This window comes from Achroia grisella, unplaced genomic scaffold (genome assembly GCF_030625045.1).
Source record: "Achroia grisella isolate CSIRO2021 unplaced genomic scaffold, CSIRO_AGI_Agris_v1 utg546, whole genome shotgun sequence".
Lineage (NCBI taxonomy): Eukaryota > Metazoa > Arthropoda > Insecta > Lepidoptera > Pyralidae > Achroia > Achroia grisella.
Window position 1 is genome coordinate 5502110 of NW_026712931.1, and position 15038 is coordinate 5517147.

The 15038-nt window shown below is 32.2% G+C and overlaps 1 protein-coding gene across 1 annotated transcript in view; it reads right to left on the minus strand.

The window, feature by feature from the left end:
• Nucleotides 1–258: 258 nt before the first annotated feature.
• The window catches only part of LOC131847998 (uncharacterized), a 71083-nt gene continuing 56303 nt past the window's right edge, over nt 259–15038 (minus strand). Inside the window, exons 6-8 of the mRNA XM_059197728.1 lie at nt 7804–7904; nt 1575–1683; nt 259–633 (exon numbers count right to left, since the gene is read on the minus strand). Of these exons, the coding sequence (XP_059053711.1) occupies nt 383–633; nt 1575–1683; nt 7804–7904 (461 nt within the window). The 3' untranslated portion in view covers nt 259–382. The remainder of the gene's footprint in view (nt 634–1574; nt 1684–7803; nt 7905–15038) is intronic.

Below are 15038 nucleotides of genomic sequence, written 5' to 3' on the forward strand. Positions count from 1 at the left end.
GGACGATCTCTTTTTATATACCCATGCATGTATACGCTTACTGACGTAAGTATCTACTTAGGAGGATATCCATATATTATATCATCTTAATTAGGTCGATAAGGAGTGACAATGTATAACAACAAAAGAGAATAGAGAAGAGTCACAAAGTTTATGTGAATATCATGAAATTTAGTACCACTCCTACTATTCTAGGAGAGATCTTATATTTTGTAACTACATATTTCAGTTTTAGTATTAAATTTGACACTTAAAATGTGACATCCCTGTGACATAGATGTGTGAAAATTACTGGAATTGGTGCAAAGTAATTTATGCATGGCCTCTTTATCCCATACCAAATCGTGATGTATACAGCCTAAACGACAATTTATGTCAAACATTAATCTGATCGTACTTCACAGATGAAGAAAGTTTCGAATGAGCACGGCGAGTCGTTCCATTTCAAGCCTTTGTCGTCTCTGTTCCACAGTTCTAAGCAGTTCTCTTCCTCGCCGTTTTCGTACCTGAAGTTATTAGGCTCGCCTGCGTTCCAGTTCACGAACGTGAGCGGTCTGCCGTTAGCCATCCAAAAGAAGTTTCCTTCTTCGGCCAAGTCCGTCCCTGATGTCCAGAAATGCTCGCGCCCGTAACCTGTAATAATCCAAAAATCGTAAAGTTAAAAAACTTTTCATAGCAGGCGAGGCTAGTGTTAGTAAAGGGAACTAGTGCTAGCAATTTTTTAGCAAAATTGGTAGCAATTTACCAAAGTCTGCAGGTCGATCTCCAAGCGGTTTTCTCTGGAAATCATTGTGATTAATAATTTAGGAACTCGTTGCGATGGGACTCCGCCCGTCCTGCTAGCATAAACCGTTAGCGGGTGCACCATATCATTTTAATAAAAAAAGCTTTCCATTGACAACAATAAAAACTTTTTTTATATTAACTTTTCTCTACAAATTAATGACAGAGAGAGAGAATGTTTAAAAAAGGACTAAAATAAAATAAGTAGAGCCTGTTAAAAGTACCTGTATCACCAGTCTTCCAGTCTTAGGTTATTAAAGTAAGATAATCAAATAGAGAAAGATTCGGCGTGGCTATAATGGACAAGATACTATTACATATTTTACTCTATAAATATACTATATATGTTAGAAAAGTGTAGACAAAGTAAATAATTTAAAAACTATATGCTGTGGATGTATTACGACAATTTAAATATATAAATATAAATTTAATATCTTACGAGTGTATGACCATATATAAACATAATGATAATTATCTTATTCAAATAATAAAAATACATAGGTACATGAAGATCTACCTTTATGTATAAAAATAATTTATCACAATAATCTAAATTTGGTGGTCCATTTAAATATTACTATTAAATTATTAAATCTTTATAATCCTTCCTTTCTTTTTCTGTAAGTAGATAGTAAAAAACTAGCTTTTACCGACGAATTTGTCTGCTTTTTCTGAGATAAAAGATATCCTCTGTCCTAACGTAACATGAGGACAGATGATATCTTTTATCTTATATTCACATCAAAGATATATAAATAAAATTTAATTATGTAGATGAAAATATTTACCAGAGTCCTTAACATATTGCTCTAGCTTGTCGTTCTCCTGCTGTGAAGATATTGATGCAAGGTGCATACCATGGAATCTGCAGTACTGTTGTGCCTTGAACCAGTTAGCCTGAAATAAATAAGATTTAGTTAGAAAAAAGTAAAACACAATATATCCAACCAATATACTAAGTACCTACAAGATACATATTTTCTCAGGAATAATTTTCATAAGGGAACAAAATTGAGTGTACTATTAAAATGTAAACTTTCTATCTATGGAAAGAATGGATGTCCTATTGGATAAATGTATGTACGGACTAAGTAACTTTAGTAACAGATTAGGGGATTTTACAATATATTACTTCGCATGTGCAATGCTATAAATAATCCACGTTTAATAACGGAGTACATACGAATACTGTTTTTCTAAGAAATAGATTTCATAAATATCCTATAATAAAGAAATAAAATAAAATTAACTAGTAATTATGCAGTAGTTAGATTGTAATTGACTACAACAAAATTACGAAATTCTGTGGGAGTCAATTAAAATCTAACAGAGCCTAATTCTGAGATAAAACTAGACATGCAAAGTACAGTTACGACACCTATATACTCACATATAATTGTAATGATATGTATATCTAAGGTCGAAATTATGATGAACACTAGTAGAATAGAAAAGTATTTATTAGGTTCAAAAGAACTTCAATAGTTATAAATACGAAATAAAATGGTATTTATTTGGGTTACGCTTAGAAACACTATACAAAACACCTACACATACTAAAGATAAAAAAAATAGCATTTGACTACTGATTCATGGGAAAAAATTAACAGCAAATGGGAATATATGTAACTGTTATTAAGTTATAATTAGATATGTACCTACATTATCTCTATAAAGGTGAAGGTTGTAATGGTTTAGTCTTTTATTCACATGGTCATACGGTATATACTATTAGTATTTTGTGGTCATACATCGAAGTAACCAAAGGTCAAATAATTCATACATATACACATAATTATATGATTACTACTAATAAACATATCTTATATATAAAATTCTCGTGTCACAGTTTTCGTTCCCATACTCCTACGAAACGGCTTGACCGATTCTCATGAAATTTTGTGAGCGTATTGAGTAGGTCTGAGAATCGGCCAACATCTATTTTTCATCCCCCTAAATGTTAGAGGTAGTCCACCCCTAAATTTTTTTTTTATTTTAAGGCAAAACAACGTTTTCCGGGACAGCTAGTTTTACTATAAAATTTTGACAAACTAATGTATGTTCGCAGGAAATCTAAGTAACCTTTTTTATAATAGCAATTTCACTATCGATGATCGCCATTGGAAAGTCGACCATTTCTAATAGATCGTTCAAAAAGGCTGATAAAAACTAGACAATTCAGACTACATCATTTTGTCTCAAGCTAGTTTGCATCGTGCTTGGAATCGAATCAAAGGTGGTATGCTAAACCGCTACACCACGAGGGTCGTCTTGTCTTCAACACTGTGCTTTGACTTCTACAAAGATGAATTCCTAGACTAAGATCCAGTCGTAGATGTAGAACGGAAAAATATATAGAAGTATTATTTATCTTAGGGATAAATATATAGGGTTAGTTTATCTTAGAAATAGGCGTAGTAATATCGATTTACAATTTTTGGAGATTAATATATTGTCACCTATTTTTTTATATAGAGATTACCTGTAGGTATGTATCCTTATATTCGTCATCCACTTTCCTTCCAAAAGACCAGTGCGTACCACGGGCTTCACAATATACTTGTAAATTATGATATTAAATAAAAAATACGTACGTATGTGGCAGTTACTTGCTGGCTATCTTAATTTGTCGTTATTACAACCTTATTAGTTTCACGTTAATTACTTACACATGTAACAATGTGTAAAGGGAAAGTGCAGCTTTCATAATTATACTTTTAATACGTGTATTCAATTGACGGTACGATTGCTTCGTAATGGCAAAGGCGGAATGTCGATTATAAAAATGAATAAGCAATATAGTCGAAAGTTTTAAGAAATTAAAAACAATATGTTAAGTAAAATTATGGCTAAATGATAACCTCAGGCGTTGCGCGTTCAGCACACCGTTTTGACTTCCGAGATTGCAAGTTCGATTATTCACACGATACAAACATGTGTATGATTGTTTTTAATACTACTTATATAATTAAAACAAATACGTCTATGCAATGTAGGTTGATTGTACAGGCATTTATTACATAAAATCATATTTGCGTTATGAGTAATATCATAATATGAATATCTACCTAAAAAAAATACAATTTATTTACCTCTGGTAGAGTGATTAATTACTAAGTAATAAATATCTACGAATGAATCAAATCAATCAGTAGATACTATCAGTTATCATCTATTCAGTTTAAATGTTACGTGTCAATAACAGATATAATTGTGAAAAAAAATATTTTACTTTTCCTATTAACATCTATGTTTCAATAAATAGGTATACTTATAATATATTATATATATATATATAACTTTAATATTTGTAGAAATAGAATGTATACTATGTAAATTTATTATGACCATAAATAATACAAAACCGATAAATCTATTGGAACTGTCGGTGTTTTATTTTCCTATTTCAAATTAGTTCTATTATGTGGGTTTACTTGCGCTATACTATTTATATTCCGTTCTCATGACAAATCAGATTTCAATTATTCAATTACAATATCAGATTACAGGTTACAATTTTCAAATTTTAACGTTATAAAATAAATTGTAATTAATGTTACATTCACTCAGAAAAAAATACGATTTTATAAGTGGATAAAGGTCTGTAGTCTGTCTGTCTGTAGTAGACAGACATAGAAATGTAGTTTAAGAACAAGCAGACAAAAGCTACGTTTCATGATACTTGATCAAAAACAAAAAATAATAACAAATTTTTTTTTATATGCAATGTAGAAGAGTTGTGTCTTTATTACATAGAAACATAGACATGAAAGAAATCTCTCATTTGGAATAAGTCCGCCATTGTACAAGTTATAATAAGATCGTTGTATCATGTTATTTTAATTATATTTATTGTAGAATAAAGTGTTACGAACAAACAAAACAGTGTGTATGTTGAGAAAAGGCTATGCCTTCTATTTCCTTTCAACCATATTTCGCAGTTATTCACCGTTCAAGGACATATTACCTAAATATAAAGATTTTAAAAGAATTTTCATCATATTGAATTATTACTTAAAATATATATCTTGGTGCATGAATCAGAGTATTTCCAACCGGTTGCAGTGAAAGTCCGACTATGCTTCGTGAGACGTGATGTATACAGTTGTTATTGGTACAAATTATTATATCATTATTTTGACTGCAGACATATTATCTACTGGTGAATGACAATTGCATTTATGTACTAACTTACCCGCGCAACTTCGTCTGCATTACACTTACATAACATTTATCATTATATTTCGCCAAACTTACATATCTTTTTGAATTAGAGCCTATGTGTTATTCTGATATATTAGCAATATTATTGTAAAGATTCATCAAATTCCGTTCAGGAGATTTTGCGTGAAAGAGTAACTAAAATCAAACCATGCTCACAAACTTTCACGTTTAAAATATTAGTAAGATTAGCGGCCGGATCCTGCTTCATCCCGTACGAATTTATTTTAATTAATTAACATAAAACCTCAAAGAATTATAGAGATAAACTATCCTCTTAAATAACTCTATTAATGGATGAAACCTCATAAAAATCCGTTCTATAGTTTTTGAGATTAATGAGAACATACAAAGTGACGCGGCGGAGGACTTTATAATATTCATCCATACATAGATATATAATATATAGCTGAATCTGTTTATATCTATATCTAGTGTCATAATAAGAAGGTAGACATTGTGCGGTAGGCAGAAGTAATTTGTATTTATATATATATGTACATGTATGATATAGAAAAAACTCAGGCATATGCAAATAGACATAGTAACGTGTATTAAGACGGAAAGTGCTCAATTAATTTGGCTTACTATGGCAGTAAATAATGATTGTTACTCTATAAATTATTTTTTATACCATATACCATAACTGTAGTTGGCCCGCTACCAAACCTTTTAATTTATTACATTGAAGGATTGAGTTTCATATTATCCAAACGACCTATGAAATAACATCTACATTTAATGGTCCTATATATCAAGAATATACTTAGATATTTAAATAAAAAATGTGTTTTCTGAAAAAAAAATCTTTCCCGAAAACATATTTTATATTGTTGTCTGATATGGAGGCATTGGCAACGCATAGTAGAGCTGCTACAAATGGTAGGTAACCGATTACAAAGTATAGACTATACCGAAGTACCCTATCTGTACTTTGTAATTCTTATTGTTAGTAGTTTGTTGTTGATGTTGCCGTTGCTGAAGTTAAAATGTAATTAAGTTATACAAAGCATTTTTTTAACACTATAAATTTTTACTTGCTTACTGGAAATTAATTTCCTACAAAAATAAATAATTTAAAATACATACAAAAAAAAAAACAAGGCCATATAATTAGTTCTTAAAAAAAATTATACCGAGTGTGGATTTTAAAAGAAAATAACTACGATTTAAAATATATGAGAAATTATAAAAGTTGTGGTTTGCATTGTATCAAAAGTAATTAGTAACATGTATATATAGTAACGAGTATAACTATTCCATTTATCGTTAACTTATGTATCCTAAATGGTCGTCATGGGATGCCCATGGCGAACCATCTTAGGTGTTATTAAGGTATCTAGACGACGACGCGACGGTTACCACCACTTGTTGGGAATTTTAGTTGCTACAAAATAATATAAAAAAAATGTATTAAATGTTAGTTATTTATGTAATACCAAAATTATTTCAAGAATTTGAATAAAAAAAATATTATATATGCATATTTGCAAATCATTGTAAAGTTCATCAACATACTGGTTTCATAGTTGAAATGTGTCCTAAAATATATTAATCTGATTCATTATATTCAGATATTTTTTTATTTCTCGCTATAACCACTCCGCGCTGTTTTGTTCGTCATACTTCCGAACATTACTGCATTTTACATTATTTGCGCTCTGTTTGTAAGGCAAAGTATAACCATTTTGCGGAAAATGACTTCAAAATTTAAGTTCTATAGATATATTTAAGTAAAACCAAACGCCTAATGCGCGAAACATGTTTTTGCGCATTAGGCGTTTGGTTTGCCCTCTGTCACGTTTGATTCAAAATACAGAGCGAAATGTGGGCAAGTCAAGTTTGTTCACCACAACAGAATAGTTGATAAAGCTGTTATTTCTAATAGATTATATCCTACCTAGAGTACCAGTCATTACGGTATATTTTTATATCTATGTCTATTTACTATAACAAAAAAATATTTTCATAGGGGATATCTAACATACCCTAGCCACGATGCTTTCGTTAGTAAGACAGTTATTACTTATTTCATCAAATAATTGACCGTTAAAATAAACAAGAGCATTACGAGTATAAAAAATCATCTCATTCATTCTAAAACTATAACAAGTTGCCGCAATATAAAATTAACAGGGCGTAGTTGACACGAGTGTTACTTCTGAGAGAAAGGGAAAGCTGTCGATCAAACACACGCCAAGCTGTTACGACATTCGGAGATGCGTACGCGCACCTTGTGCCTGCGTTATGTAATTGCTTATTTTCCTTATAAATGATTCACGGCATTGTTAAAGTAATGATATTGTTGGGGAAGCCAATTACGCACTCTGTAAACATTCGCAGTAAAAATAACAACAACTAAGATTTATGTTCGCTGTTTGCGAAATTACTTTTACTTCACTTCAATTTCCTTCTCATTGTATTTGATTGAGACATCTGTACGCATGTTGCGCGATACCTTACCTAATTTGATTATTTAAGTACGGAAAGTAACTTATTTTCATAAATCTATTGACAGCATCCGTTTTTCATCGATGCTCCTGTTTACTGAATAATGGAGTCTAAATGCGAATGTATTTTATTCGAAATATACTTTAATATATAAGGATACATGACACTTCAATAGATTTAAAATTAACATATTTACACGATAAAAACATTCACAGAAAAATCAATCTATTATACAATAATTAAAATTGTATTTTTGTATATTGTTCGATTGATTTTATTTTTATAATTTTATGAAAGATGTATATTTAGTTCAGGTTTGAGTTTGCTGAGAGAAAGGTGACTGACCTTAAAAAAAATTCCTAGATAGTATCGCTTCTCCCCCGTCTTGAGTAGCGGCATTGTCCATCGCGTCACGCCCAGCTCGTCATCGTTGCAACTTGTACATTCTGTAAATAATTGTAATTAATGTTAAAATAACTGATTTACTTATCTAAAAGTCAATACAGTGTAAAAGTCGTCTACGCGGGAAGCTCTGTTTTATCTATTTCATAGCATTTCCGCACAGCAGCTTGTTTTATAGGCTATGTTTCAGTTCAAGGGTACAGATAAGGCAAGTGAAATTACAGTATAAGAGCTATAACATCTTAGTTCTTTGGAATATTAATTCTCAGGTCATTAAATTAAGGCGCAATATAAAATCCGTAAAAATCCATAGGGCTCTGCCATGGATCACTCCTAGACCATGAGTACAGATACGTGAGTAGCGAAATTAGTGCAGATTTTACTAGTATGCAAGCCGATCCGATTTTACCCCATCATCCTTTTTTTTTATTAGGGGGTTTGGGCTATTGTCAGGTGATTGGATCTGTAGCACTGCGACCTATATAGATCTAATATGCTCGCTCGGGGGGAAATGGGATTGTTAGTAATGTGGACTAATAAACCCATTACTAGCAATGTACCATATCAGGTTGACCTCCACGCGGTTCCCCCTGGAAACCATCGTGTTAAATTCCTGGTGAATTTGTCACGATGGGCTAACTGACCTGACCTCATGCTCATATTATCACCCTCCACTGGTGCCCCGCCAGCGTAAACCGTTAGCGCAGGCGGATGCACCATTCCATTATCACATACAAAAAAAAAAAAAAAAATATGCTCGCTCTCTTTCAGAGTTCAGGGACAAGATTTGTAAGATATTCTTAGAAGCGGTGGTTTTTAAGTCCTCAGTATAGAGAGTAAACTTTCCAAAGGAGATATTACGTTTATGCATGACTGGACTACAACAACATAGGATGTATAGTTGCGTTTCCCTTCAGTTTGGCAAAATCTGCAGATTTTTGTTATGCCCAGGCCTATATTTGTTCTATTGCACTATGGTTGCCCCCAATTTAGTGCGTTTTTTTACAGAATATATTTTGACTATAGTAGGGAATATCTCGAGTGTAATCATTCATAGATAAACTCATTTGTGTATAGACACATGGTTGTATTGTTGTTTCAACGTGGTGCAGCACCGACCAAGTTGTACTGAGTTTCATATAGATGCAGTATTCATCTTCCGTTTTATATCTACTGACGTCGGTTACCAGTTTTCTCCAAGTGTGTTTTAAAAATAAAATATTTAATAATTGATCATTCTTTTAATGATGCCACTTAACGTATAATAACGTATAATAACGTATAATGGATAATGCTATCATGAATGTTGATTCTTTAAAAGGAAGAAAATTAACCACAACTTACTGACTTTAATACGCATTTTAATTTAATATTAATGTTTTATGACCAGGAAACATTAATCATCATATTATTACGAGGAAGATGATAGTTATTGTAAGTTTTTAAGTGTAAAGTACATATTGCACAATTTTCATTTCCAGGACCGTCTGTTTTTAATAAGATTTTTATCAGAGGAAGTAGTATTAAATCAACAATTAACCCGTTTAGACTCTTACTTTTTATTCTCTGCCTTTCCTGTAAAAGCGGGGTGATAGATAGATAAACATACAATATCTACTAGTCATAAACTCGACATTCATCAATTACATGTCTTACTATACCAATGTTACATAAAATAACATAACTAACATATTTAAATAACATGAATTATTTTAGCGAAAGTGGATCATTATATTATTATACAAGTACGTGGCCTGACGATGCATGAGAAGAATGTGAGACTCTTTTGATGATGCCTACAAACTACAGCCAGCAATTATAGATACAGTTATGAAATAATTCGATACGTTATTACATAATATTACTCAAATATTCATTGTATTTTTATAAACAAAAGAAAGTACCGACTAGGATGAAGTATATCATTAAATAAATCATAGTTTATCTTCTCTCTATTTCTTTCTATACGCTGTTATTATCATCCTCAGTATAGAAAATGTATTGTCAGATTATTTGTTTACAAACATCGCTTACATTATAGTAGATATGAAATATATATTTGTTACAATTTTATTTTCAGTTTTATTGAAAGAATTTGAGAAAACTAAAAATTAAACATTAAACAGAGGGCAGTAAAGAGGATATGTGAGATGAACTCCAAGAAATAATTATGGTTAACTAATTGGCCAATTTATAAGAAAACATAATAAAATATTGTTACCAATTACCGATACTGTCATTTCGCTTAAATGCGTAGCTGTCGTGTTGATTTCGTGTATTTTGTAATATAATGATAAGAATAATATGGCATCTGGATTTACTATATCCGTCCCATGAAAATATTCTTATTTAGGACATGGTACAACCAGCGTGAAAATCGAAAACTGCTCTCTTTGAATGGGGTGATATGGATTAATAGCAATAACGTGGGATAACCACAGTGTAAATATATCTGTGAGCAATCTTACACGACACACAGCGAGGTAAGAAGTATAAGTAAGGTACATATCATAAAACTTCTATGGTAATATGAAATGATGAAAAAATGCAATGTTGTTTTATACAAAAAGAAGCACATTTAGATGAAGTGATTTTTAAAAAAATCATGGTTTTTGTCGATTATTATATTTATTATTACCACGCAATATTTTTTCAAACTGTACATGTCTTTTTTCAGTTTAAAGTAACTTATGGGAGAGCCTGTATTAAAAAGGTCACATACATATTTAAGACGCTAAGTAGCTTGCTTTGTAAGGCATATTTCGGTTGTATTATCCATTAAGCAGTGAAATTACAGAACAAGAGGCATGAAATTTTGGGCTTCTGGAATACAACGTTGGAGTGGTATCACGGGTGTCACATGTTTGTGTATATAGGCGACTGTTACCGTTTACCATCATATAGGCCATCTGCTTGTTTTCCGATCCAATTATAATAGCACCGTTTGATGGAAAAACTATGTTTCCTATCTGCGTAGACTATTGCGATGGCTATGATGCCATTGGTTAGTTTCCTCTATTGAGTAGTAAACTTGCGGCTACTGAATATAAAAAAATATATTTTTCTTTTTCTTCGTAAGTAATCAGTTCTTCAACGATTCTCTATCAGGAAAATAAAATATCCTTTAATAAATAGCTTATTTCGGCGGATATTTGTTCTCGTACATTACCAACGCTAGTGCGCATTTTTCTTCGTCAAGAAAGAAATGTGATATTATCACAGTATTTAAAAAGAAGAAAAAGAAAAATTACGGCATTAATGTCAACGGCGAGAACATCTCTCACTTACGATTTGCTGACGACATTGTCATCATGGCTGAATCGCTGCAGGATTTACAACAGATGCTGAACGGCCTGGCTGAATCGTCTCAACGCATCGGTCTTCGGATGAATTTGGACAAAACCAAGATCATGTTCAATGATCGCATTCGTCCGGAACCGGTCGCCATTAATGGAGTATCTCTTGAAGTTGTTCAGGAGTATATTTATCTAGGGCAAACGCTCCAACTAGGTAAAAACAACTTTGAGAGGGAGGCCAAGAGACGAATACAGCTAGGCTGGGCGGCATTTGGGAAACTTCGTCAAGTCTTCTCGTCGTCGCTACCACAAAGCCTTAAGACCAAGGTTTATAACCAGTGCGTCCTACCCGTTATGACTTACGGTGCCGAAACGTGGACACTGACGATACGACTGGTCCACCAACTCAAAGTCGCTAAACGAGCTATGGAAAGAGCTATACTTGGAGTTTCTCTGAGGGATAAAATCCGAAACGAAGTGATTCGCCAGAGAACTAAGGTCACCGACATAGCTCTTCGCATCTGTAAGTTGAAGTGGCAGTGGGCTGGTCATATCTGTCGCAGAACCGATGCTCGCTGGAGTAGGCGTGTTCTAGAGTGGAGACCGCGAATTGGCAAACGTAGTGTAGGACGCCCCGCAGCTAGGTGGAGCGACGACTTACGTAGGGTTGCGGGTAGTAACTGGATGAGAAGGGCTGAAGATCGTGCCCAGTGACGTGCCTTGGGAGAGGCTTATGTCCAGCAGTGGACTGCAGTGGGCTGATGATGACATGACAGTATTTACTTAAAAGCTCCTAGTACACGCCTTCCTAGTACACGCGACACTGTACCAACAGAAATACCAGTAACACTAAATGTAGTACTAATTCAGTGTCTGAAAATAAATAAAAATACAACTGAATTATTCAGTTGGTTTACTCATATAATTATTAAATAATTTAATTAATTATACAATTATCTTTTGTCGTCATCCTAATTACGAGCGTAATTGTTCAAGGACAAGTACTTGCTAATGATCAAAACGGCATATTAATGAAGCCAATAGTTGCATTTTAATGATGATGAACACACTTTGCTGTTTCATTTTAACCACACTAAATACTATAGGTAATTTGCGAGTTTTGGATGATATTTCCTCAAAAAACTATTGTGAAATAGGTACAGGGTATGTAAAAAAGGTCAGCTTATTTTTAAATCTTGTTGCAAAATAAATTTACCAATCAGTAAGTACTTTAGCTAACTTACAATATATATTTAAGAGTGAAGTAGGTCATCCTATAATTTTGAACAGGAAACAAAAACTTTAAGTATCTACTATAGATACAGAAAAACACATTAATACCTGTCTATAGTAGCTTTAAGCCATATAATTATGAACTAGGCCAATAATTACTGCACTTAGTACCTGCCTACATTGCATTTGTTTTTTATCTGTTTGCATAACTGATAAACTCATAGTTGAGTGTATTTCAATTTTTTTTAATAGCATACAATTTTGCGTCTCACCTGATCAGCCGCAACACAAGTTGCCGGCCTATAAAGAAGGAATAAGCTCTTTTCTTGAATTTCATTCATTCGAAAATACCATTGAATGAAGATGATTCCATAATGCGATTATATATGGCATTTACTGGAGAAATTAGTATACGTGCAGTAAAAATATTGAAAAAAAAAGTGTTAATAGTGGTTACTAAACCGATATTTATATTCATTATATGTCCCAAAATTATCATGTTTAAAAAACTAGAATAGTGAAGGAGTTATAACATTATACTTTAACATAAGTGAATAATTATAATTGCTATAATATATGTTTAGATCGAAATAAAAAAGTTCTCCGAAATAACTGTTGTTTAAGGATTTTGTATATCGATACGGGGATTTTACATAAATTAGAGTATATAAAAATAATTACCTGACTTAGCCAGCGGCGAGTTGTTGTAACTGACTGTCCTCGTGTTAGAAATCCAGCAAATCAATATCAACAACACGAATATATTACGTTGACACATCTTCGCAGTTCACTTTTAGCACTAAATGTAATTATATTATAACTGATCGAACATCAACTGTGCACACATTCATATATGCACTTTGCCTCTTGACCTCTAATGTATAAGTGAATTAAATATGAGAACTGGTTATTGTTGATTTTATGACGTATCTCAGTTTGCTGTAATCACAAATTTATATGTATCCATAAAGATTTAAGTGAATGAAAGTCACTAAGAATGAGTCTCGTAAATCGAATAACGTATATATGTTATAGACTACTGACACTATTAGTTACTATACATAAAACTAGGTATTTCATTCCTTTGGAAGCAATTTTCTTAGCTTCCTTTAGCCTATATAGCCCTTGACCCACATTTAATAACAAATTCTTACAAAATTTTAATCACCTACTGTAAATAATGTGCAAAATATATACTTTACTAAAGTATATCATTTATATAAACATAACACCTATATAGCATTTAATTGCATTTATGTGTAAATTTTATACGACTAAATGTTTAGACGTGTCTTGATGACTATGTCATAAATAGCTAATAAACAGACATACATACACATTTTATATTTAAGTCATTAATTAGTATGTTTATTATTTATTTATAGGTTTTTTTATTCTTACAATTTATTTATAGGTATCACGTTGGCTGGCAGTTATACTTGTAATATAAAAACAAAATAAAAAAATTGTGTAAGACGGTGAAATATCGCGTAATATTGGTAGGAGATATTATCATGAGATCATTTCATTGTAATGACTAATTTATGTGCATGCAATATAAGTAAGCTTATAATTTCTTATAAAGCATTGGTACTTATTACATAGCCATTTCAGTGTTCTTGGGTAATACATTTTATATTGTGTACTATGTAATTGGAGAGGTTAAGCCTATTTAACACTTCATCAAGGTTGTTTCGCTTATGGTTATGTATGCAACTATGTTCTACTCCGATTTATAAGTAGGAGGTATATATTAAATAATTAAAATGTTTCTTTGTCTACAGATAATATGACTGATAGCTAATAATATTTTTAATTAGTTTACGTCACGGTTTTTAAGGGGGCAAGCAATAATTCAGAGGATATGTTTTTTTTATATAATAGAAATAGCAAACAAGCTGATGACCTACCAGACTTTCAAGCCTTTTATCCATTGTAATTACACTGCCTAATCTGCACCATACAATCAAAATAGTTTAAAAAGCAAGTTGCTGAACGGGTGCTTAGACTTTACATATTTCGCAGACGCGTTATTACGTAGAGGAGTTTTAAAATAACTGCTTTTTCTGCATTTGTGTAGTTCTCCCATTTTACAACATAACCCTGTTCTGTATGGTCTGATTGTGCCCAGCATCAATCAGTTTCGTGTTTACTTGTCGTCTTTTTTTGGGTTTCCATTGTACATTTTATTGTACATTTCAACCTATTGTCAAACTCAATTACTTTTTTAATATCATCTACGATTCATGCATAATATGTACAATAGCTCAAATATGGGGAGCGGTTCCCCCTAGAGACCATTGTAGTAAATTGATATAATAAGATGAGCTAACTAACTTGAATGAATTCATGCTCATTTTATCATCCTCCACTGGCGCCCCGTCAGCGTAAGCTGTTAGCGCAGGCGGGTGCAGTATTTCTTTATCATCAAAAAAAAAAAATACATCAAAATTTTAATTATATCATCCATTATTATGGCAAATCATCTGAATCTCATTATAGATATAGTAGGAACATCTACTTTTAGTGCATAATAACTAGATCCGACTCAATTTGGAAAGTTGATCGGTACCCGAGCAAGGGGATCGAACGCAAACGCTTCTACCGCTCTGTTAAGTTATAGAAGTAAAGTCCATTGTGAGAAGTTTA